At 36.7% G+C, this 26,372-nt stretch overlaps 1 protein-coding gene across 1 annotated transcript; it reads left to right on the top strand.

Moving 5' to 3' along the window:
* Nucleotides 1-3,467: 3,467 nt before the first annotated feature.
* On the top strand, nt 3,468-25,937 carry TRPV3 (transient receptor potential cation channel subfamily V member 3). The gene is made up of 17 exons (XM_050929692.1): nt 3,468-3,586; nt 7,294-7,398; nt 9,137-9,223; nt 11,840-11,997; nt 12,699-12,875; nt 13,089-13,229; nt 14,376-14,656; nt 16,202-16,378; nt 17,249-17,407; nt 17,943-18,044; nt 20,262-20,335; nt 21,133-21,298; nt 21,853-21,919; nt 22,363-22,634; nt 23,607-23,719; nt 24,650-24,720; nt 25,843-25,937. Exons 1-17 carry the CDS (start codon nt 3,468-3,470, stop codon nt 25,935-25,937), a joined length of 2,364 nt encoding a protein of 787 aa, XP_050785649.1.
* The last annotated feature ends 435 nt before the right edge of the window (nt 25,938-26,372 follow it).

Genomic DNA, 26,372 nt, shown 5'->3' with positions numbered 1-26,372 from the left:
TCTACTTCAAATTATTTCTTAATGCAAAGAACCAGCAGAATATTTTTGTCATGTTCAATTCTGCAAATAGGTCATGAAAGAAGTGTCTGATAAATAATGATAGACTTAGGTGGTCAGAGTTAAAAAATAGAAATGCACAGAGAATCTGGAGCACATCCCTTGTCAGTTTATGATAATAAAGCAACCTGACTTTGGTTTGTATAGTGTGCATCATACAAACTGTATCTCAAATTATTTTACAGATCAAAATTTTGTAAGGTACTGGAGAGAGTATGGTATAAACTACAGAAAATAGTAGTGCAAAGAAAGGATATTGAATGGTGAACAGATTAGCGTTCAGTCATTAGACCAATAACACAGAGAGGGAGAAATTAAGGACACACTGGCATTCCAAAATTAATGATGCACACATTAAATTTCCACTGTCTTCAGTGAAAGTTGAGTTCTCTGGGGCATATTTTCAAAGGCCCCGATCTGGCCTCTAATTTTTGTGCTTATTTTCAATTGGTGCAAATACATATGGGCACTAATGATTAAACTTTTAATCTTCAACTATGTACTTCTCAGGTACAGTAGTTAGATATTTCCATTCTACCATTTGTGCCTTGCCTACATGCAATTACTGGTGCAAAATTAGATCCTTCATTTAAAAACTGGCCCTATGGATGAGATGCACCATCCAAAGCCCCTAAATAGCTTTGAAAATCCACAGCTGAGATATGTAGAAACTTTGTCTCATCTTTCCTCCCAGATTCTTCCTTCTGTCTCCTTTCTTTAGCATCACTGACAACTTCATTATTCTCCCCATCACCTAGATATACAACCTCAATGTCATCTTTGAGTCCCCACTGTCACCCGCTCCACCCCCTGGTATTTTGGCTCTTGTTAAAACCTGTCACTTTTAAGGGCTTGTCTACATGGTTAACCAGTTAAAATCTGTCCTTTCCTCTGTAGGTCCATGTCTTGGTCATCTTTCACTTCACCAACTGTAACTACCTCCTTGCATCTTGCCTCTCATCACTCCGATCTATACAGAAGTCCATTGGTAAATGGACATTCTGACAACATCATTTTCCCTCTGTTCCCCCTCTGTTTCATTCCTCACTGGAACAAAAACAAAACCTTTCAAACATTTTTGTGAAACAGAATTGCGTTGAAACAATCTGGTTTTGGATTGAAAACCTAAGCTTTCTTATTTTGTTACTTTTGTTTCTCTCTCCTTCTTGAAGTGATCTGAGAGTCTTCCCTGGACCTCGGAAAGCTTCCCATTTAAAACTTCATCAGAACCAATACATCTCTGAAACATTTTGGCTTTGATAAAACAACATAATATGATGAAAAAAACATCTGTCAAAAACGTTCCAACCAGCTCTACAGAGCTTTGCCTGTACTCTTATTTCCTCCTACTCTTAGTCTTGCTTTCATAACTGCTCTCTTCTTGTGCTTCTTCCACTCTCAATTTAACATCACCTTTCATGCTGGTCTCTATGCTTGGAACACTCTCCCACTTCTTTGTTTACTAGCAGCTCTCTTCTTTTTCCTTCAAGTTCTTCCGTAAAACCCATTTCTTTGATGAAGCTTTCCAATGCTAATCTCCATATCTATCCTTTCACAAACTTGTGTTTGATTTATTTATTCCACGTATCATATTTGTCTCCTCCTCAGGATAGAGATCATGTATTTTATGCACTCATAAAATATTCTGTATTCTTATGGCACTCCAGAATAGATATACAACAATATTATTTATGAACTAGACAAGAACAGTAATCATTTGTTCTTGGCTGGGTTAAGATCAAATGTATCAATTTAATAACTGATAAATCATGTATCTGAGGACTACTGTATGTACTACATTTGCAAAGTGATGGACAATGACCTATTTTTCCCCTCATCTAAGTTCTCTGAATTCTTAAGTTCTATTCCTATGCTGCTAGTTCTATTTATGAATGATTTCTATGCAGGTATGATTTATATTTATGATACTTATCCAAGTGGGTTTTATTTTGTTTTTTTTTAGTTGCATTTGTTTGACTACACATTCTTCCTGTAAACATATATATTACAAAAACAGAATATACAATAATATTTTATTTCTGTTTGAGTGTTTTAAACCCAGGCTTGCTGGGGCAGGGAGACTTCTGAGCATTTCTGAGTTCTTTTACACTCCAACTAAAGACAAAAGAAACAGCAAAAAGAGTTCATTCACAGGTGTTAGCATTTGCAACTTATCTATTCCCTATACATGCTAAATGATAACATGTACACCTTGTTTATCACTCCAGACATCTTTCGTTTTCATGCACTCTCTACAATCTCACTTTCTCATTTTGTTATTCCCATATTACAGGAATCGCAACACTGAAGGAATGCACTCCCAAGAATGTAAAATCCACCTGTACAATCTAGTCAGGGAGAGTTGAGGCCAAAAATTGGGTAGAAGAGATCTTCTTTAGGTTCCCCAGAACCATGGAAATCTGAGATAAAAAATAACTATTATTTGTAGCTCATCTTGTCCATCCCCTGCCAGTCAATTTTCCCTACAGTACATTCTTCTTGAGTACCTGAGGGTGCGTTCACCATTTTGCTGGAGAAAATACTGTCACATCATTTAACTTTCTATTTCTATTTACAATAAAAATATATCTTAAAAGATGTTACAATTAACTTCTTCATTTGAAATTATCCTTAGTGATTGTAAGTGGTAACCTAGAATATTACAATGACAACAAATAGTCATTACTACTTATGAAATTCATGTTCTGAATGTTGATGGGCAGATGCAAGCACCAAAGTCCTTATGCTACATATTGTGATGACCATTCTTCATGTATGACAGGGTCATAACTTTTCTTCTTCTTATCTCTGTGCTAGTTTTATGGGAGCAGCACCAGAACTCAGGAGTCCCTGGGAGTCCAGGTAAAAGGCTTAATTTTTCATTGAGCTCTGCCCCTGGTGTTAGTATTGTCTACTCAGACCTTGCTTCTGCTGATCCAACACCTAACAGATTTAATATTGCTTGACTACTGGAACTTACTGGTTTTCTAAAGTTATCTAGGTTAAAGTATAAATAGACTTTTACATCAATAGCAGGCTGCAAACCTCTCAGTGTTGCTTATAAAAATTACTCTGTTCCTTCTGACACTTGAAATAATATCTATTGCCATATAAATGGATGGGATCCCTTCAGTTACATACTGAGAATATATCTGAATCTGAACTTTTCCTGGACTTGGGGTGTCATGTCATCCTTGATGTTGCTCATGTTGAAACCTATTTTAATCAAAGATACCCCAAAATTGAAATCTCAATCCCCAATATCTTAAATAGTACATCTTTTGCAAAGGAAGAACCTTGAAAAATATTAAGATTTGTGTTTGACTATTTCTACTCCTTATGCACACGATCTGATCATGTGATGTGTTCAAATGAAATTAAATAACTATGATTCTATCGATTACAGGAACATGAATAAAGATAACAAAGAGAATATTCCACTTATGGGCAAGAGAACAAATACATCAGGTCCTCCCACTACAAACCACCAGGAGAAAAAGCTGACTGAAAACACTCCCACAAGGAAAAGGTAGAACTCAATACCTTCACAAGACCAGCCTTAGACAATTTATTAGGAATGGCAGATTGGAGCTATTTGTAAATCCTTTTATTATCTTTATACAACAGATACCAACACTGTAATAATCGCTAACAGCACACATGGAATATATGAATGAGAGAGTTCTGATGAACGTAGTGTATGTTGAAAAATGAACTGATGTACTTATGATATTATTAATAACAATAATCATTTATATAGCTCTGTAAATGTATACCATGCTTTAGGAAATGTGGACAAAGACATAGTGCTTGCTCTGAAGAGCTTACAGTCTCAGGCTCCCTATCTGGCAAGGTTATGCCTCATGTCAATGAGGCACGCTCTCTGCAGGCACTGGGGTCAGCCCACATGTATGAGCTTGCAGGATCAGGGCCTCACAAAGATCAACAATTCAAATATGGGAAGGTTTAGAAAGAGTTTGTAATGAGATCATTTAGGGAAAATCTGAGTTTGAAGGAAGCATTTAAAGAAGAGAGCAGTGTTGGCAGAAAAGAAATGAGAGGTTCTCTCAAGTATAACGACATATGGATTGATACAAGAAGGTGTGAAGTCAAAAGTGGAAGGAGACAGGGAGTGGTAAGGAGTGTAGCATATGGTGTGAGAAATACTCAGAAAAACCTTCATACATGGAGATTTTCAGTAAAATGTTCAATTCACTCTATTTTTCATACTTAATAACCCATATCATCCATGTTTATTTTTATGCATATTTTATATCAGTTAATTAATATTCTGATTACATATTTTGTCTATTATGAATGGAGAAATACAATACAAGTGGTTCTATTCATCCTTGATGTAATGCCACCAAAGTCACCGAAGTTACTGCAAGACAGGGATGAATTTGGCTTATAAACTTTGACCCTACAACTGTTTCCTTTTATTTTGTTGACTGTACAACACACAGTATAGCTCAATCAGAAAGGCCTTAGGCCCCAAGAGAATTTAATATTGCTTTAGCATCCATGATAATTTTGTTAATCATCTGAGTGATCACCTTAAGCAGAAGTGATGCAAGCAGCCGTCTCAATCTGAAAACTCATGGGCTGGCCTGACTTCTCCCTCTGTAATTAAATCCAAATGGGGAAATAACGCCAGTTGATTTTCTTTTTCCACCTCCCCTTCGTCTGGCATCATTGGCCTTCCAAAGTACAAGGGTAGTCCTACGTAAACCTAAAGTTGAATCAAAGTGTTTGTAGTGCAATGTGGCCAACAGGAAGGATGTCTGAATTGGTCACAATATATACACCTAATGTTTCAAATAGAAGCAAATCTGCAGAAGACTGGCAAGTTACAGCAAATATATGTGGCTATTAATCATAAGCCACTTAAGTTAATTTACCAGATTCAGGCTTTTGGCATCTGTAGTTAATAACCTTAGGATGGGAGGGCTCTCCCATCTTACATTAGAGCTAGGGTGTGGCACCAAACATTCCTGCTATATATGAAACAAAGATCACATGAGTTTTAATTACAAACATTAACATACTCCATTTAATTATATATTTCTGTACTGGTATATGTCTAATGCTTTTAAACATTTCAGTCCTTGAGTATACCATCACTGGCAAGCTCAGAGATGATTTCACTCTCACCTAAGCAACATGTCTCATACTCCTATACTTTATTTTGGCAACATATATTGTAAAAAGTACAATTTATTTCTACCTTCTTTGAGTCAGTGAGGTATGAATTAACTAAAGACACATCATTAAATGCAGGAAGATCTACATGTGGACTGGGAGGAGTTCTGCAATGATGTTTGAGTATGACTAGGTTGCTTTCATGGCTAGTGTTTCCTGTGGCTTGGTATGAATATGTAAGCACATAGGTATTTGTTGGCAGTTACTCATTTTTTTACTCATGGTATGTCCCAGAGATGCCATTTCCCCCACAGAACAGAGAAAAGGCTTCAGGCCTGCACATTATGCCAACCTCCAAGATACATGTGACCCACTTAACTACTGCCTTGTGGCTCGTTTGTGCCAGGTATATTGACGTAAAGGAGCTGTGAAGACAGCAGATCCTGCCCTGGGGAATTCTCCCAACACAGGACAATTCTCTTCTGGTGTTGAGCTAACATAGACAGCCCCTGAAGGAGCTCCTAGTCCTCCCACCCAATGCAGGGGCTGTGTCATGGACAGCGCCAGAGTGCCATGTGAGTTGGGCATTCCTTCCTGCCCTCAAGGTTCATTAAGGCAATACACAATTCGTTGCCAGTCAGGGCAGTCCAAGACATCCCAGGACAGGAGACACAGAAGAGTGCATAAAGCCACCCTTCTTCCACCCTTTGTCAGCCGCTGTGCCAAGGTCAGACTTCAGTGAAATTAGTGATTTACACCAGCTGAGAATCTGGTCCATGGTGTGTAAGTAATGGCAAAATAGGGCCCTGTTTCAGCCTAGGTACTCCTGTGCTATGAACAACACTTTTCCTCAATATAACTTCAGATACACATTCCTGTTAAATATAATGGGTATTTTAATCTTTGTGTCATGGGAATATGCTTGCATGCACATACAAAATGTTAAAAGGTCATTTAAGTTTAAAATACTACATGCAGTGTATTAACACTTTCGTCCTCCAAAGATGGAAACTATATTAATCAGGGATGATATTACATCACACTATTTTTAACATACACCCACCAGTTGATACGCAGTAGCATTCTGTAAATTTACACTAGGGTGCTTGCTTCAAGTGCATCTGAATATTTTGCAACGGGAATTGGAAAAAAGGAGAAATAATTAGTACCCTACTGAGTATGTCACATATTGTGTGAACCAGAATATTTTTCAAGGTGACTCTCAAAGAATTTTATAAATTTAGAAAGACAATTTACAAACTATAGCCCATACAGAAGTCATTTCACTCACCAATAAAATTCAGCCATCATAGGTAAAATGTGACAGCTGTTTGAATGGCACCTAGCAACACCAACCATTTGCTTCTCTCTACCAACTCTCCATGCTTTTAAAAAGCTGGTCACCATAGTTCCTCATGCACCCTTGTGCTATGTTGTTCAGCTTTTCATTTATTTTTTCCACTCCTCTGTCTATAAACCACAATGCACTAGCTAAACATAGTAAAAGCTCATACTCTGAGGTAGCACATTTCAGTCCTAGATGGTGGAAAGGCCTTGTGTTATTTAATATGTGATCTCTCAACCTTTCTGGTTCATTAAGTGTTCATCAGTATCAGTGAGCTGAGGCGGGATTCCTCCCCAGTTCTTCTTGGATGGAATGATGATGGCTACAATGCAAAGGCTGCAGTGAGCAGATTAGAGTGTGCATGTGTGTGTATTCTTTGGAGTTACAGTAACATTTTGTGGAGTTCACAAAACGCAGATACAAAGTTGTCTCTAGGTTGCAGTGGAGCCTCTGATAATGTCTGGATTTGGTGCCATGTCTCCCAAAGACATCTCAGAATCTTTTGCCTTGTCTGCCAACACAAAGGATTCAAAATGCTTGGTGGGTAATGTGTGTAGAGATAGGGATCTTCCAGTACCAAAAAAGGGTAAATGCTATTTCAGCACCTCATCAGATGTGATGCCATGCAGCGTATAACCTATATCTACAGCTAGTCCTAGCTGGGCATGTGCACAGTTTGTTTGTGTTATGTTTGTTATGTTTTGACTTGCTTTTCTACTAATAAAGTTTCAACATAATGTATTCAACAGTTCACAGTTTTTCTTTGAAATTGAAGGCTTTGAAAGCAATTCGTCTCCAAGACAGACCTCTCCTCCTGTATTTTCAAAACCCATGGATTCAAATATTCGCCCATGGTATGTATAATATACGGTATATTCATTAACCACATTGCAAACATGTGCAAACATACAACTGCTCGAAAGTTCTGCATAGATGACAAGGCTGAAATGTCAAAAGTGGCCTCATTTTGGTTGCCTTAAGGCCAAAATTCCCATTGACTTCAGTGGGCCAGCATTTTCCCTGCAGTGACTGCCTTAATCCTAAATTTTCACATTTCTTTCATTATTTTAAAAAGGCCACAGCTAAATAGTATAGGCCCAAAATTTGACCAGACTTAAAATTTATATAGTCCCCTGAAGTCTGAATGATTTTTCTTTTTAGCACCTTGTTTCTAATTAAGAGGGAAAAAATCCCACGGGTTCCTTGGTTGTGTGGAGCCTATGCTAACCCAAGATTTGCCGCAGAACCAGCAGAGGGAGCACAAGTAAACAAAAATCCCTGTTAGATTGTTTCTGCCATCATCTATATTGGTGATAGCCAAAAATGTTTCAAACAAAAGAGAGACATGACTGTTTGTGCCCAGGAAATTGAAAAAAAGCCATTTATGACACACACATAAGAAAAATGAGTGCAGAAAGACCCATTCTATTTTCAAGATTTTTAGTAGTTATTTGTATTAGGCGTCAATGGGACAAATTTAAAATTATGCAAAGGGAGGCTGGATGGCAAAATATAAATCAAATCAAAGCCAGGTTAATAAAGACCAATTGTTTTTCCAATGGCTGTTTTGTTGTTTATATGGAATTAGTTGACGACCTTGTTTTAGTTCCCAGAGGACTGGAGACCTAATTACCAATAAAAAAGAAATAAAAAATCATCATAATTATATTCCTTGTTATTTTCATCAGAGATATCAGACTGAATTGGAATAGAATCTGAACCATCATCTTTATTTTAAGGGTGGTCCCGCTAGGTTAGGGCAGAGGAACATTTGTAGGGTAGTGTGGGAAGCCTCACACTACTGTCTATGTATCCATTGTGTAGATAAATAGCAGATTTCAGTCTTCTGAATTTTTAGGTTGAGATGTGCCATCAGCATTCAATTTTCCACAAAAGCAAATTAAAAAGAAACCCAGCCTATGAAAAAGTAATTGCCAGTGGTCCTTTAAGTCAGACCCAACACTGAGAAAATCTGGAAAGGTTGTACAGTATTTACTAAATACAAACTTCATTGCAGCCATTGTTTTATTGTACGAACACATATTTAGCCCTGGGTCTTGAACTGCTTATAGCAAAGCTTCCACCAAAGTCAGCAGTAGGGACTGAATGAGTGACCGCCACAGAATATTGTATAGTAAATCTTCCTGTATTTCAGTTTGTGCGTGTGCGCAACCCCCTCAGAGTAGCCATTTCAATATTTGTCTTGTGGAAGATGTCAAATAAATAATGAACACATGGAAAAAAGAAGAGTGTAAGCTTTACCATGTAGCATGAAGAGTGACATTATTAAAAACAGTATGAAAATAAAAAATACAATAGTAGGAGCCTGAGTGAAATAACATGGAAAAACACAAAGTAGGTTTTCAAATATGAGAATCGTTAACATGATAAAATTCTGAATGTCTTTTCGTTTTTGACCTGTATTTTAAAACACACACAGTAAGTTAAATGATGGTATTAAAAACACATTGTCAAATTAATTTAATTTCAGCTCTTTTGTTGATATCGCCTCCCATTATCGAATGAATCTTAGCGCAATTTGCCAAGATGTCCTCCTACTTAAGCACTCAACCTTTTCTGTATTTTCTACAGTGCATCTGGAAATGGGGAAGATATGGATTCCCCACAATCTCTTCAAGATGATATTACTGAGTATGCCACAAATGTAGACACTTATTGGTAAGTGGAGAGAGACAATGTATTTCTGTAGTGCGTTTTCTATGGATTAAGTGTGTGAGAGAGTGGAATTACTGATTTTTCCTTGTCATGGTTTAAAAATGAGCTCATAAGACTTCAGGGGATATTGATTTATATATTTGAGCTTTATCATCAATAAATAAATTCTTTAGAAAGTGTATATCATGCATCCTCATATTAAATATCTGAGATCAGAGAAAGCCAGAGCCTATAAAATTACTGATTCCTAGTTCACTGAAGAAAATGCTGTCCAGTGCTCAAATACCACTACTATTTGTTGGTAACGGAATGCTTTTCATTTTAGAGTCCTTTCTTAAAAGCAAACTACTTTAAGATGTCATCTACATAGAAAACTATTAATTTGGGTGCAAGATATTGATGTGGACTCAAGCAGCAAAATAAGGACAGATTCATACATGGATTTAAGCAGCAGGCCACAACTTTTTTATTAAACTTTTAACACAAGGGAGGAATTCTACCTGCCCATACCCTTACCCTCCTATATCAGTCATTTAATTGGTCCCAGTTGGCCAATGGGAGAAAAAATTCCTTCCTGACCCCCTAAACAGGTGATTGGCTAGACCCACAGCATTTATCAGGCTGGCTTCCCAGTCCTAGTTCAGGTGGGTAGGGTAGGATGTTGGAATGGAGCTGAAAGAGGTTTCACCTGGACCTTGCACTGGGCTAAATCCTGGGAGCTGGGAAATGCTGTCCAATCAGAACCCGTCTCCCCCAGCTTGCCAATGGGTGCCAGACACTTCCATGAGAGGAGCTACCTATTGTCAATTGGCAAGTGCTTCCCTTCCTTGCTACTGGGACTGGTCCCCCTTTCACCATCAGCCCCATCAATTTCCCCACCCAGCTGATGCAGGTGGGTGGCATTTGCCCTTCAGTTCAGCCATCCTAAGAGACAGAGGGGGAGAGATGGAACAAACAAAACACAATATTATTTAACCTCTAAAGAATAGCTACGTATAATTGCTGAGCTGATTTTGGAAAACCGCATTTGGTAGGGATGGGCTTAGTTAGCACTGGAACAGGAAACTTCCAAGAATACCCCAGAGCGCTGAAAGAAGAGCAGTGTTGGTGTTTCAGTAGGTGACACTGATCCTCCAGAGTGGTGGTAGGAACCTTTGTGCTGTTGGATGTGCTGTCTAAAGCTGAAACCCTAACTTTGGTCACTAAAGATCCCATGTTGCTTTTTGCAGAAAATAAATATTAGCCACAGAGTTGGCCAAATTCTAATTTGGTTAACTAATGTATCCTGCTTACTTAAATTGCCACTGCACTTGCAAATGGATATGGCATTCCTTACTATTTCCTGTCCTAAATTGTTGTATAGTATTGTTGCGCGCTGTTAAACAGCTGCCACATTCCACCCCACAGGCAGCTGCATTTCAGTGGTGGGTGAAGTGATTCCTGTACATATAGTTTGTAAAGAGCTTTGGGATCCTTCGGGATGAAAGACACTATATAAATGTAAGTCATTATTATTTTAAAATAGACTTTGTGCACTAGATATTGAAAGAAATCCTATGAGTTTCCTCTCACTTTAATTACTCAGTACATGATTAATCAGTAAAAGCAGGACTTCAGGGATTTTATATACTGAATTTGGTACTATATTCTTGGAGATTGCTTAGACAATCTTGGAACAGTGTTCAGATAAATCCAATATTCTGTGACAGAAATTTGTCATAATCTGCAAAATAGAAGGACCCACCAAGTGATTCATCCAAATCTCAGCCACGTTAGAGTGCATACTGGTGGAAACAGTTCATGGTCTGAGATATGCTCATTCAGGATGGCAGAATTGAACACAGATGAAATTAGCATGAATAGAGTCACAATGCTAGCGGAAATGTCTTTTCTCATTGATATAGAATATCATCAAACCATATCAGTTTTGTAATAAAACATTCAGCAAATATTCTGAAAACTGATGAAATTTCCTTCCACCATCTCAACAGCAGAGCAAATACTTTGTGTACAGTGAAAATGGGTGCAAGTGGAGTGGTGGTGTAGGGAGGACTCTGAATTCACTAATTACTGTGGTGGTTGTTGGAGATGGGCCAGGGAAGAGGCTATTGGATCTGCACTTACATGGATCCAGTAGCCCGGTACCCCTGCATAGGGGTTGCAAAGAGGCAACAGCCCCTATGGTCTGCCTTCTAGGCTGGAACAACAGTTGTAGAGAGGTCGCACCACTGCCCTGTAGTCTTCCCTTTGTTGTAGGATTTGAATTCCCCTCTTTGTCCCTTCTGAGTGCTCCCCAGAAAGTCAAATTACTGCAGCTTTGAGTGTGAAGGACTGAATTTTATTCTCATTACATGAGAATAAAAAAAAATCACTTGTAAAAGATTAACCATATCCTTCATTAAGTTAAAAATTGCTTTAATGGCCATTTCTCACCAAATAAATTATTTGTAACTATTTTTGGAGGAACACACAAATATTCTTTTGTAATGATGACATGTTAACCTGTGGTATGTAATTACATTTATTTTTCTAAATAAAAAAAGAAATGATGGAAATTAAATTAAACACATTGATATTAGCTAATTATGATTTTTTGGTTGTTTGTTTTTGTTAATTCAGTACAAACATGTTGCAAGGAGATCGCCAGAACAATGCCCGAAAAAAGCTGAAGAAGTATATGTTTAGGGCAGTATCTGAGGGGAGTATAGAAGAATTACAATGTCTGCTTGTGGAAGTGAAGGAAAGGTCAAATGCATGTAGAAACATGACTGTGCAAGGTAAGCTGTACAGAGTATCCACAGTCCCTCATTTTGTACCATATATGTGGTAGAGAATTGAGTAATGGTTTTATATATGAGCAACTAAGCTCTGCATCCCAAGCTGGTGTTTGGTGAATATCATGGTTAGAATTAATAAAGTAGTCAGGTCAGGCCCCCAATAAGCCACCTACTGGTAAACAATTGAAGCAACCTTGAAGGTGATTTCTGAGGGCACAGCACACCAGCATGAATATTTGTACCTTTTCAGGGTGGATATGACTGAATGCTGCAAAAGAAGCTAATTGAATATAGCCAGCTTCTTTTCCCCCTTCTTGCTGAACTGAGATGCATGTGATTTTGAGGAATGAACACAGAGCTGGGAATTAGGAACTTCTGCATTCTCAACCCAGCTCAGCCAGTGAGAGTTCTGACTGAATAAGGACTAAGAACTTCAGGGTTTGTTAGGTTTTGGCACAATGGTAGTATGTCAGTAATGTATATATCCATCTAGTGGGGTTGTTTGTTCATGAATTCATATGTCCTTTCACTAAGTACGTATGGAATATAAAGTTAAATTAATAGCTTGAATAGATGTAAAGTAGTTTGGGGAATAGTCTATATGCATGTGTTTCCTAATAACATGAGATTGGAATTCTTCCTATTCCCCTTAAGACATACTATAACCACCTGTAATTCAATCATAAAATTCACTTTTGTAGATTATCTGATGAAAAAGTTAACAGATTCAGATACTGGTAAAACCTGTCTGATGAAAGCCCTTTTGAACATCAACCAGAACACAAATGAAATAGTGAAAATGCTGCTCTCCTTTGGAGAAGAAAATAGTTTTCTGGAAAGACTTATCAATGCAAAGTACACAGAAGAAGCGTACAAAGGTATTTCCATGCAGTAGCCATTTATAGTGTATTTTTGCATGTATTTTAATGCCACAGCATATATTTTATATTGAAATATTCTAAAGACAATTAAAATAATTATGACTATTAATTATTATTGCTATTTGTTATGCATCATCACTGAGCTCAGCACTGTACAAGATATAAAAACTGGACTTTATACTCTAAAGATTCATGTCTATGTTGCTGCAGGCCAGACAGCTCTAAATATTGCTATTGAAAGAAGACAATACGATATTGCTCAGACCCTCATAGAAAAAGGAGCAGATGTCAATGCCCATTCTCAGGGTGTGTTCTTTAATCCCAAACACAAGCATGAGGGATTTTATTTCGGTAAGTGAAATGTGATCTCCATGGAAAAATTGGGTTGGGATGCTAGAACAATTAAACAATCAGGCAATAAGGGAGGCTGAGGTGTGCAGAAGATAGGTCTTTCAAACTCGGACAAGATATAAAAATGGCCATGGGCTTCATCATTTTCAGAACTAAATGCAAAACTCATTTCATAACCTTTGCTTTACCTCAACAAGTTTCTTGTACCCCAAACACCCAGTTTCTTTCACCCACACACAAACAAAACAAATTACCAATTAATCAAGTTATTTCTCCTACAGGTTCAGAAGGAAAAAAAGCAAGATTGACATTATTATTCATAAGATGCACAGATTCCACAGTGATGCACACAACATAAGCAGATAGGTCGGTAATAACCCTAACTACATCTATTGTACATACAAAACTAGACCAAAATCCCACTGAAGTCAATGGGAGTTCTTTCCCATTTCAATTGCCACACTAAGAAACCCCACCTAACCTGGAAAAAACAAAAAACAAACAAACCAACAATCCAAACTCACAGGGACACCTCAGTTCCAGCAACACTGCAATTCAGAATCCTGAAGGACTAATTACTCTTCATACTTCCAGAATGAATGCTTGCATGAAAGAAAAGAGAATTTGATGAATTACTTACACAAAGTACAGCTAGTGGGTAAACAGAGTGCAGGCTAAAATATTCTTCTCCATAAATCTATACATATCACATAAAGACAAGAAAGTGTGTATATTTATCTTGTTTAATTGGGCATTTAGTGTAAGTGCTGAAATAATATATCAAATATTGGGAAATGTAATATGCAGTAGCAATTGTAGTACAAATTGCAACATAGTAAATAGAAAGCAGTTTTCCAAAGTACAGTAAATTACAAATATTCAGAAATAGTTGAAAGGCAATTGTTTGTAAAGACTGAAATTGTCAATAAAGTGTATTATTATGTAATTGTAGCTTTTCCTCAAATAACAATTTCATGTAAATTAAGTTTCTTTGTAAAACAATGTAATGTAATCAACCTTATCCTTAATTTGTAAAAATGTTTTAATCTCATAAAAATGTCAAAATAATCATTCAAATACATTTCATACATTTCTGATACTCATAATATTTTAAAATTAATAGTTATGGTGCATTGTATTTTTTAGGTGAAACTCCACTGGCATTAGCTGCATGTACTAATCAACCAGATATAGTTCAACTGCTGATGGATAATAGGAGGACTGATATTACCTCACAAGATTCCCGAGGAAACAATATACTGCATGCATTAGTCACTGTAGCAGAGGATTTTAAAACACAAAATGACTTTGTAATCCGAATGTATGATATGATTCTATTGAAAAGTAAGAGCAGAACTTTAGAGACAATGAAGAATAAAGACGGTTTAACTCCATTGCAACTAGCTGCAAAAAGTGGAAAATTAGAGGTAAGGCTCTATTGTAATATCCTACAAAAGAAATGAACTAGAGCGATAGAGTCTAGGTTGCCTACATGTACTTAAACCATAGATGCACAAATTTGCACTCCACTATGGTGGTTATCTTGTATTGTAAATTAGTGGTAGCTGGTAGAGTAAGATTATTTACTGTAAACCTCTGCTCCATTATTTCTGTTGTTTCAGCCCCTCAGATTCTCACAGGTTTTCCTCAATGCCTCATTACTACAAGATACAAAAGCGATTTAAAAATTCAATAATACACACCCTTGATAATTGCATATCTTCCTAAGAGGATAATTATCCAACAGGAGTCCAAGCTCATTTGGACCTACTGAAGCATACATGGTGAGAAACAGGTGTTGACAGGGGCGCCCAGAGGATTCAGGGGGCCTGGGACTCCCTGCCGCCGAATTGCCACTGAAGAACCGGCACTTTGGCAGCGGGTCCCGGGGTGGAAGGACCCCCCGCCGCTGAATTGCCACCTAAGACCCGGAGTGGAAGAAGCTCCGGGGGCCTGGGCCCTGTGAGAGTTTTCCAGGGCCCTCAGAGTGAGTGAAGGACCCCACTCCAGGGGCCCTGAAAAACTCTCATGGGGGCCCTTGCGGGGCCTGGGGCAAATTGACCCACTTGTCCCCCCACACCCCGGGCAGCCCTGGGTGTTGAAGCCATGGACCCAATCTCAGAGTAGCAGAATAGTGGGATTCTCACTTGAGCAAAGTGGAGTGGAGACCCAGAGACTATCGCTAAAAAGGGTACACTCCCAGAAAGACTGTGAAAGAGTCGAAGGCGTAGCATACCTTATAATATTATGACACTTCTATTAATAGAAATACTTTAATGATATATAAACTAAAAATCAGTTTTGTTTGAATTTAAACTTTTCCCTGAAGTATTTGCAACTCAAGCACTGGAGTTCTGCACTAGCATATGATAACCTGAAATGAAACAGTCTGTTTGCATGGTCTGAGCTGAAATACAAAAATTAAATAAATAACAGATCATAAATGATAAACAGTAATTTTATTAAAAATTATTTTGGTTTTAATACTATCAAGGGCTGTTGATAGCACACATTAATATTTCTGAATTACATGATGTTCTCTCTTATACAGGTGTAACTCTAAGGAAATAAATGGAATTAGTCTGATTTATTAAAAAAAAAGTAGAAATTGGACCTCTCAAAGCAAAAGCTTGGAGTACCTGGTTAGTGAGTAACAAGAGATAAATTAGAAAGTCACCAGTTAAAGAAAAGTTATACCAAAGTCTGCAGTGGAATGCTTTCATTGGAAAAAACTGCATATCTAATAGAAAATTCAAGGCAATTAAAGAAAACTGTATTTATTTCCCAGGGATGGGTCATCTGTAATGCCTCCTCTCAATTACCAAAAGGTTAATTCAATTACAAAATACATTTAATTGTGCCATTTTGGCAAATGTGTTAGTCAAAAAGTACCTTTCTGGTAAGTGTGCACACACTCTCTCTTCCATTTAGAAGACTTAATTTACTTATATGTGATTCTGTTTATGTTTTAGATTCTGAAATACATTCTCAGTAGAGAAATAAAAGACAAGCCAAACAGAAGCCTTTCCAGAAAATTCACAGATTGGGCTTATGGTCCTGTTCAGTCTTCCCTTTATGACCTGACAGAACTAGATACGACTGCAGACAACTCATTACTGGAGATTATTGTTTATAACACAAATATTGGTGTAAGTTGCCTGTCATTAAAGTCAATACATTTTCCAGCAATACATTCACTTATTTTTTTTATAAATATCTGGAGAACTTGAAAAACTAGTAAAAATATAACGTTTAGGTCTCAGTGTTTCAGCAGGAGCCACCAGCATGAACCCTTGTGCTCGTGCAATGTCCCATTACGAATGCACGTGGGTCCAGATCCCAAAGAAGGCCTGGGGAAATTGTTTGGCCTGCATTTGGGGCATTAGTTTGTTGTACTGTAGTTTTAAGTTTTCTTCTTGGGACATCTAAAATGGTCTTAGACTAATGGTTCAACACACCTCATTTTATCTAAGATAACCATTTGATATCATATATATCCTTTATTTAAAAGAAAATATTGAGAGGCAAGGATACTATAATAAACAGTAAACTGTAAATTTACTATACATATAGGTGTTTTATGCATAGAAGCAATGCATTATTAAGAAATTTTCACCATTTAAAAGCAGAATTTGGCATGTTGCTAAAATTCAAATTATTGAAGTGGCTATTCCTGAAAAATAAACATACTGTGTTAGGAGACTGGTATAGAAGTTAACACTTGGATTTTAACACAATCACATTTTCCACAGAACAAGATCAAATTAATTTGGCAGATAATTATCTCAGGCAGATCTTCATGGTGTGAACTGGTGTAGCTCCACTGGATTCAGTAGAACTATACCCATTGACACCAGCTGAGGAGCTGTCGCATGGGTCATTGAGCAAAGTGGTATTTCTAGACTGACAAGAAAAGACCATAAAATGAAATGTTTAAAATATGTAGTTGATATTTTTTTATTTGTCCTACCTCTAGTTTTCTCACAAGTCACAAATTTGGCTTTGCTTTTTTTCTACAGAACCGTCATGAAATGTTGACTTTGGAGCCCCTGCATTCACTACTGCGAATGAAATGGAAAAAATTTGCAAGGCACATGTTCTTTATGTCATGTTGTTTTTATTTCATATACAACATAATATTAACATTGGTTTCCTACTATAGACCCCGAAGAGATGAGGTATGTACAGCAATTAAAAATCTCATAGAATTCTGTGTTCAAAATGCAGTAACATTCCCCAACTCAGATTTAACATGTTTGGTGAATCAAAAATAGAACTAGAGATTCTCAGATGAAATCATTGCTCAATTGAAGTGAATGAGAGTTTTACAATTGACTTCAGTAGGGCCAGAATTTCCCTCCATGGGTTTATCACTTGAAGAGGAAGCAGAACAATAAGGAGAGAAGAGAAATTCATTTGAGTTATGAAACAAAAAAAAACCTGTTTATGCATAAGTGTGTGGACCTGGCTGTGGTTTTAAAAGTTATATTTTTTATAATTAAGAAAGAATAAGTATATATTTTAAATAATCTTACTTCATTTTCAGTTTGAGCCTGCAAGTCCTCAATGGAGAGCACTTAATTGAATTCAGTGGAATTTCTGCACATGGAGGGCTATAAGGACGGGGTCCTTTGTCTGGGACCTTTTACTTTATTGTGCCTTCAAATAACTAGTTTTAAACTCCCACTATTCATTTCTAACCCTCTTTTCCAGGCTCCACCCTACCCATTAGCTTTGACACGTAACGTGGGATGGTTGCAGTTGCTGGTACAAGTGCTTATTATGATAGCAGCAATATTTTTAGCCATAAAAGAGGTGAGACACTTTCAGAATTAATATAAAATAATTGTACGCATAAAGATCTTTTGTGGATTTGTAAAGACTCTGTGACAATTTTGATCATTTTATAAGTTATATGTTTTATAACTTATGTTTCATAATGTCTTGCATTGTACAATTACTAGGCTAATGGCTAATTGTGCATAAATGTGTTAATCATTCTTGATGGTCCAAATATATACTAATATAAGTGTAAGATATTATATGAAATTGATGTGAGGCCTTCCTTTTTGAAAGACTGGGATCAAAATGGGATTTGAAATATGGTGATCATACTAAATTCTTACTCAGCAACATACTTAAGCAATGTACTTTAAGGTCATGAAGTAAATAGGAAAGCTCGTGTACTTAAAGCACTGTGTTAAGTACATTAAAAAAAGTGAGGTGGCAAAGTTTGCAGATGATATTAAACTGCTCAAAATAGTTAAGACCAAAGCAGACAGTGAAGAACTTAAAAAAGATCTCACAAAACTAAGTGATTGGGCAACAAAATGGCAAATAAAATTTAATGTGGATAAATGTAAAGTAATGCACATTGGAAAAAATAACCCCAGCTATACATACAATATGATGGGGGCTAATTTAGCTACAATGAATCAGGAAAAAGATCTTGGAGTCATCGTGGATAGTTCTCTGAAGATGTCCACACATATCCAGAGGCGGTCAAAAAAGCAAACAGGATGTTAGGAATCATTAAAAAGGGGATAGAGAATAAGATGGAGAATATATTATTGCCCTTATATAAATTGATGGTACGTCCACATCTTGAATACTGCATACAGATGTGGTCTCCTCATCTCAAAAAAGATGTATTGGCACTAGAAAAGGTTCAGAGAAGGGCAACTAAAATGATTAGGGGTTTGGAACGGGTCCATATGAGGAGAGATTAAAGAGGATCGGACTTTACAGCTTGGAAAAGAGGAGACTGAGGGGGGATATGATAGAGGTATATAAAATCATGAGTGATGTGGAGAAAGTAGATAAGGAAAAGTTATTTACTTATTTCCATAATACAAGAACTAGGGGCCACCAAATGAAATTAATGGGCAGCAGGTTTAAAACAAATAAAAGGAAGTTCTTCACGCAGCACACAGTCAACTTGTGGAACTCCTTGCCTGAGGAGGTTGTGAAGGCTAGGACTATAACAGCGTTAAAAAGAGAACTGGATAAATTCATGGAGGTTAAGTCCATTAATGACTATTAGCCAGGATGGGTAAGGAATGGTGTCCCTAGCCTCTGTTTGTCAGAGGGTGGAGGTGGATGGCATGAGAGAGATCACTTGATCATTACCTGTTAGGTTCACTCCCTCTGGGGCACCTGGCATTGGCCACTGTCGGTAGACAGGATACTGGGCTAGATGGAACTTTGGTCTGACCCAATACGGCCGTTCTTACGTTCTTATGTATTATTGAATAAGGATCTGTATCAGAAAGGACATGCACATCTGACTTACTTTTCAGTAAAACATTTAAAGTTATTTATTCATAGACTAATAGACTCATAGACTCTAGGACTGGAAGGGACCTCGAGAGGTCATCGAGTCCAGTCCCCTGCCCTCATGCCAGGACCAAATACTGTCTAGACCATCCCTGATAGACATTTATCTAACCTACTCTTAAATATCTCCAGAGATGGAGATTCCACAACTTCCCTAGGCAATCTATTCCAGTGTTTAACTACCCTGACAGTTAGGAACTTTTTCCTAATGTCCAACCTAAATCTCCCTTGCTGCAGTTTAAGCCCATTGTTTCTTGTTCTATCATTGGAGGCTAAGGTGAACAAGTTTTCTCCCTCCTCCTGATGACACCCTTTTAGATACCTGAAAACTGCTATCATGTCCCCTCTCAGTCTTCTCTTTTCCAAACTAAACAAACCCAATTCCTTCAGCCTTCCTTCATAGGTCATGTTCTCAAGACCTTTAATCATTCTTGTTGCTCTTCTCTGGACCCTCTCCAATTTCTCCACATCTTTCTTGAAATGCGGTGCCCAGAACTATTAAACTATTTTAAGTACAGCAGAAAATCAGGACACATTTGAAAAAATCTGGAAAAGCATTTTTGAGGCACAAACAGTATAGAAAGAATGAAATTCTAGATGCTGTAGCTGTTTTTAGTAGACTAGTTGGTTTTGAATTTTTATTCACCTTTTAATTTTTACTATTTTTAATCTGTTTACATATATCTGTCTACAAAGAGTGTAGCCATCTTTCTGCTAAGACCCTCAGATCTTCAGTCAATTCTGTCAGATGCGTGGTTCCACTTTGCATTGTAAGTCTGGCATATAAATGGTTGCTTCTGAAATAACATACGCTCTGTCAGTTACATTTCCTTGGTTTCCAGAAAATGAATTATTTTAACCGTTATTCACTTATTTTAGACTATTGGTTGTCAGAGAAAGAACATAATTTTATATGCAGTTTTACTGTAAGACACCAGATATATCTCTGGCATTCACTGACCAACAACACTGTTGTGGATTGGTACATACAAACTATTTTTATCTTTGTAAGCACTGCAAAATAGATAATTGTATTTTGTTTATAAAGAAACAAGTCAGTTAGCCAGATTTTGATTACCCATTCCATCTTCTGTGTTGCTCTGTTAACAAAAAAAGTGGCATAACCAGCTGCCCCCAGTGTACAGGAATCCCTAAGTGGCTTAGAGCCAGCATAGCTGGCCCTATACTACCCATTCCTGTTCCTGGCATAGGAGATATGACTGGGGAAAGGGGTGTAGTCAATGTTATACTGAGTTTCTGTGTTCCCTGACTCTAGAATGATCATTTGGGGGACATTGCACAAGGCATAATTTAGAACAGTCCTTAAGTTGCTCTAAATTACGCTGGAGGCTAGCCTGGCCCCAGGACTGAGGAAAATAAAAAGTGATATAGAGCTAACTTTATAGTTTTCCCTAGCTGCAACCAGCACAGTTTGGACACAAGGTGGAAAGTGAAATTGGAAGTGAAACTTGAAATAAGGAAGTTCTGTATTATATTTTCCACTATATTTTGTACATTTCTGTGCTGTGTAAGAGTATTTACAGTATTTGTTTGGTTTTTTCAACAGTTTTATACAAGCAGTGCTTGTGATCTTCTCTGTCTTCTTGTACTTGTTTTCCTACAAAGAACACCTGGTGTGTCTTGTCTTGGCTATGGCACTAGGATGGGCAAATATGCTGTACTTTACCAGGGGTTTCCAATCCATGGGAATTTATAGTGTCATGATCCAAAAGGCATGTATATAATTTTTAACTCTTGTTATATTATCTATTTACTCTAGTTGCATTATCTAACTCATGTACATTCTGCAATTTAGATGTTGCTTTATATTATAAGTAATCCACATTGAAATTTCCATTTTCTTCTCTTTAAGATATGTTTTATTTCAATAGAATGTATTATGTAATTTAAAAAAAAATTAATAGTGGTAACTAGCTAATTTGTTCAAATTATGCAACATTTATTTTTAAATCTCTGAATCGTATGGTATTTTTCAGCTAATGGAGTTATGATATTTAATTGAATCAGACAGTGTGTAATGTTTGTTCTTTTCATAGAGTTACATTCACCCCTCGATTAGTGTGTTTAACAGACAACAGGAAAAATCATGGATAATCAGGCCAACTAACTTTTCAAAACGTCCTACTTGCTAATGTGATCACTTTAAAAATATAAGTAGATTTAATCACTCTAGTATCGATTGTGGCACGTCTTTATCACTGCAAAACATGTAACTATAAAGAGAACTTCATGAAATTGTACTAATCATAAACATTTTAACTTTTAGGTGATCTTACAGGATGTGATAAAATTTTTAGTTGTATACATCGTGTTTTTGCTGGGATTTGGCGTAGGTAAATATAATTTATTGACTATTACTGGAGAAAAGCATTGATATTTTGTGTGAGTAAATTTTTTTTGCCCTATTATAAATAAGAACAACATTGTGATGGTCAGAACATTACTTCTTTCAAGCTGATGTCAAGTGCTAGTTGTGGTTTTTGAAAAATCCATAACAATTTTTGTAAGAGTGTTTAAATCTAGTGTTCTGGCTAAATACCTATAAATATAATTACATTCTGTCTAACTAAACTGCCCATAAGTTTCAGCTGGATATGGTATTCTTAACTTCCTTTGTGAAACTGTCATCTTCTGTTGCTGTATGTTGCTGGACAGTTGCTGCATTTGTGTCTCTCTCTAGTATATATGGCACTTTATTATGCTTTGATATCAAAGATGTTATATAAATTGTAAAATATTATAACTAAAATGGATTTTTCATTTGTTTCTTATTTAGCTCTTGCTGCGTTGATTGAGACGTGCCCAAATGACAGTAAATGTCATTCCCACAGCAGTTTGGGCGCTGTTCTGATGGAGCTTTTTAAACTTACCATAGGACTGGGAGATCTGGAGATCCAACAGAATTCAAAATATCCCGTGCTGTTTCTTCTTCTTCTCATAACTTATGTATTGTTGACTTTTGTTCTCCTTCTGAACATGCTGATTGCATTAATGGGAGAAACAGTGGAAAATATTTCAAAAGAGAGTGAACACATTTGGAGACTCCAGGTTTGTTTGCAGTATTAAACCATAGACTGGGGTAATCAACGATTTTTTGTCAAGGTCCAAATTTTTCTGTCAAGGTATAGTCAAGGTCCAGACTCCAGAGAAAATAATACAATAATAATAATAATAATAATAACAATAATAATGATAATAAATTTAAAAAATATATTTTCTGATCCAATCAAAATTGTCTGGAGCTCTGGATTTGGCCTACGGCCTATTGACTACTCCTGCCATAGACCTTAATACTCTTTGGCTTGGTCAAGACCTAGACATTTTTACAAAGTTTCACTCTGAAATCAGAAAATATCAGATCATGATGAGGATATTTAAGATATTTGACACTGCTGGTCTGGGGTCCCAGCTGCCGCCCCTGCACAGCCCCACTGCCAGACCCTTGCCAGCCGGGGTCCCGGCCGCAGGCCCTGCTCAGCCCGCAGCCGGCCTAGGTGAACATGTTCTTCAGTGCCCTTTGTAGACTGTTTGGATACTACCTACATCATTCCCTGATTGGTAGGCGCTGCTGTGCCAGAGAGTTGCATGAGAATTTTAAATTCTAGCACAGGTTCCAGGCCAGGGGTTCCTGACTCCTATCTGGGTGTAGCTCCCTGAGCTGATGGTAACTAGGGAAATTCTAGACCTTCTGCTTGTATCTACCAGATACATAAACATGACTTTAGTAAACAAGGTATTGACATCAATATTTGGGGCAGGTGAATTTCAAAGGAAAATAAAAAGTACCTACCAATGGTACATGAATACCATCTGTACTCTGTACTAAATGATATTTACTACTGTTGGTGTCAGTGTTCACTATAAAATTTGTTGGTAGATGCACAATATATAATAAGGGAACATACTCTGAAAATTAAAATAATTTTAAAATGTGAAATATGTCATATGAAGCAGAAAATATTAATTTTGAATGTGGTTAAGAAAACTCCAATGCTGTTACTAACTATTTATTATTACCAGAGAGCCAGGACCATTTTGGAATTTGAAAAAATGTTACCAAAATATCTGAAGAAAAAATTCCAGTTGGGAGAACTGTGTAAAGTGGCTGAAAATGACACTAGAGTATGTTTAAGGTAATACTACATTCAAGGACTGTTTGATGAGTCTCCTCTGAATGCACCGTCAGAGTTGTCTGTTCATAACAGCCACTGCACAATATTTTCATTTAAATCTATAAAATCATATATCTGCTTCTTTTGTGTGGATTTTTGTAAGCAGAATCAAAATTGGTAACTGTGCAAAAATCCAGTTTGGGATATTCTACAGTGAACAGTTGCTAGTAAGAGATAGGAATATATAGTTTTAAAAATACAAGATTCATCTTTTTGTAGGCAAAAAGGGGAATTTCCTCATATATATACTTGATTTTAATACACACTTATTAAATCTCTGTTTGCTGTGAATGTTAATTAGTTGTAATCTCTTATAAATGTTAATTTAAAACTAATTATATTTACAATGGAGTATTCTTTAACATGATTAACATACTGCAAAATAGTACCATAATATTTTATGACACATATTCACATCTGAATTGTGAGTTCCAAATGTATGCTTCAAATGAATGAAAATATAAAGTAGCTCAATGAGCAAACAGTCTCAGCTAAATACAATGCATAATGCTGAAAAATACATAGATACTTTCCATACAGGGCCGACTCCAGGTTTTCTGTCATCCCAAGTGGGGTGGGGAAAGGCAGCCGCGGCAGCATGATCGCGCCGCTCCATTCTTTGGTGGCAATTCAGCGGCAAGTCCTTAGTTCCGAGAGGGACTGAGGGACTTGGTGACGAAGACCTGGATGTGCCGGCCCTTGGTATTGGCCACCCCAAGCACCTGCTTCTTTAGCTGGTGCCTGGAGCCGGCCCTGTTTCCATACTGGTAAAACATGTATTGATGATGTACCATGACAATTCCAAGAAATAATTAAGAAACAAAAGAGGAAGTGTAGCTATGAAACTGGAGATAATTCATGCTAATAACAATTTATATACAATATAAACAGGATTAATGAAGTGAAATGGACTGAATGGAAAACACATGTTTCATTTATTAATGAAGATCCAGGGCCAACAGGTACTGTTAACTTTAAAATATCTTTAGATTAATATACTAATGTATTAAAGCTTTTTTTTTGTTCTTTTTAGGAGTTAAATATATATTTTACATCTTTAAACTTGAATGTTGCTAAAATCTAAATTCTAACAATACTAAGATGAGAAATATATACCAGATACATAAACATGAATTTAGTAAACAAGATATTGACATCAATATTTGGGGCAGGTGAATTTCAAAGGAAAATAGAAAGTTCCACCAAGCCTGGTGTCCTGTTCCTCACAGATTTATGGGAAGCCTGCTTTCTTTCAAATTTAAGTTGACCTAAAAGCTAATAAGTAGGAAACTTAATATGCTCTCAGTTCAGCGTTATAAATGGAAATTTAGACCCTGATCCTACAATTAGTTTTGTGCAGGCTCCATGTGTGTTCAGGGATCCACTTGTTCACAACAAGTTGCAGAATTAAGGTCACAAATATGTAGGGACTAGATTTTCAAAGGTATTCAGGTGCCTAAAAATGTAGATAGTTTTTTTTTTGTAAATCTTATTAGGTACCTAAGTAAATTAGGTACCTTACTCCCATTGAAATTAATTTAATTGCCTAAAATACCTTTGAAAATCTTGCTCTAGGCCTCTTGCAAAGATTTGATTAGCAGGACAAGTGTATGTTACAAAGGAAAAAAACAGGCTATTTTAAATAACCTGCTATGTATTCTGCAGCCACTTTAAATACATTTTCATAGGAGGTTAGACCATTTTGCAACAGGTAAAGACCAACAACAAATGCAGTATACCAGATTAGTTGGTAATTTTAGTATGGAAATTCCTGCATTTGTTACAATTGGCTAACCTTATAGCCAGTTGGCCCCAGTCTTTGCTATGTGAGTACCTGAAGGTTAGAAATATGTATAATTACTCGGTGGGGAAAAAATCTCAATAATGGCCAAACGGACAGGGATAAAAAAGTTTCATACAAGTTATGGTACTAATCTACAATTTATTGATTAAATAAATGCACGTGTTTTTAACAAATAAAATATTCCATTTTCAAAAGTAAAAAGAATATATGCAAAATTAAATTATTGCAAACATAATGTAATACAAAGTTTTAAAAATGATTATTTTATTTTATTTTGTAGGTTACAATAGAATTCAAGATACGTCAAGAAGTAATAGCAAAAACACCCTGAATACATTTGATGAAATGGACTATTTGCTAGAAACCACTGTTTAGTTACATGGTACTTGATATTTGTTTGTTTAAGAAGGTTAAGAAAATGAACAGTGAAATCCTACTGGATTTCTGGATTTATATACTGGACAGCTGCAAGCAGTCAGAGAACAAACTTTCTTTGATGAGCCAATGACTTCAACCCACATATTAAGAGAGAGAAGCCAAAGGAAAAGGGACTATTGCATTTAGCTCTGTTTGAGACTCATAGAACTGGAAGGTACCTTGAGAAGTCATCTAGTCCAGTCCCCTGCACTCAAGGCAGGACTAAGCATTATACTGAGCCTTTTGAACAAAATTCCTGGTGTCAAAGTTTGTGTGATGGCATTTAAACAGAGTTATTTACTTTCTATTGGTTAAACAAATCAAACAAATGTAATATACAATATTTTTGCCTTTTGGATAAATTATTCCAATCTCTTTGATGTCCAGTACGGT

This window comes from Gopherus flavomarginatus, chromosome 19 (assembly GCF_025201925.1).
Source record: "Gopherus flavomarginatus isolate rGopFla2 chromosome 19, rGopFla2.mat.asm, whole genome shotgun sequence".
Taxonomy (NCBI): Eukaryota; Metazoa; Chordata; order Testudines; family Testudinidae; genus Gopherus; species Gopherus flavomarginatus.
The sequence above is the reverse complement of the archived record's forward strand: the minus strand, read 5'-3'. Positions and strand labels throughout refer to the sequence as shown.

Bases quoted from the DNA above. Each gene is read 5' to 3' on its own strand.
- TRPV3 (XM_050929692.1), top strand. From the start codon at position 3,468: ATGAATAAAGATAACAAAGAGAATATTCCACTTATGGGCAAGAGAACA. The intron at 17,408-17,942 runs GTATGTACAGCA...CCTCTTTTCCAG, and splicing joins ATAGACCCCGAAGAGATGAG to GCTCCACCCTACCCATTAGC. The intron at 23,720-24,649 runs GTAATACTACAT...CAATATAAACAG, and splicing joins GACACTAGAGTATGTTTAAG to GATTAATGAAGTGAAATGGA.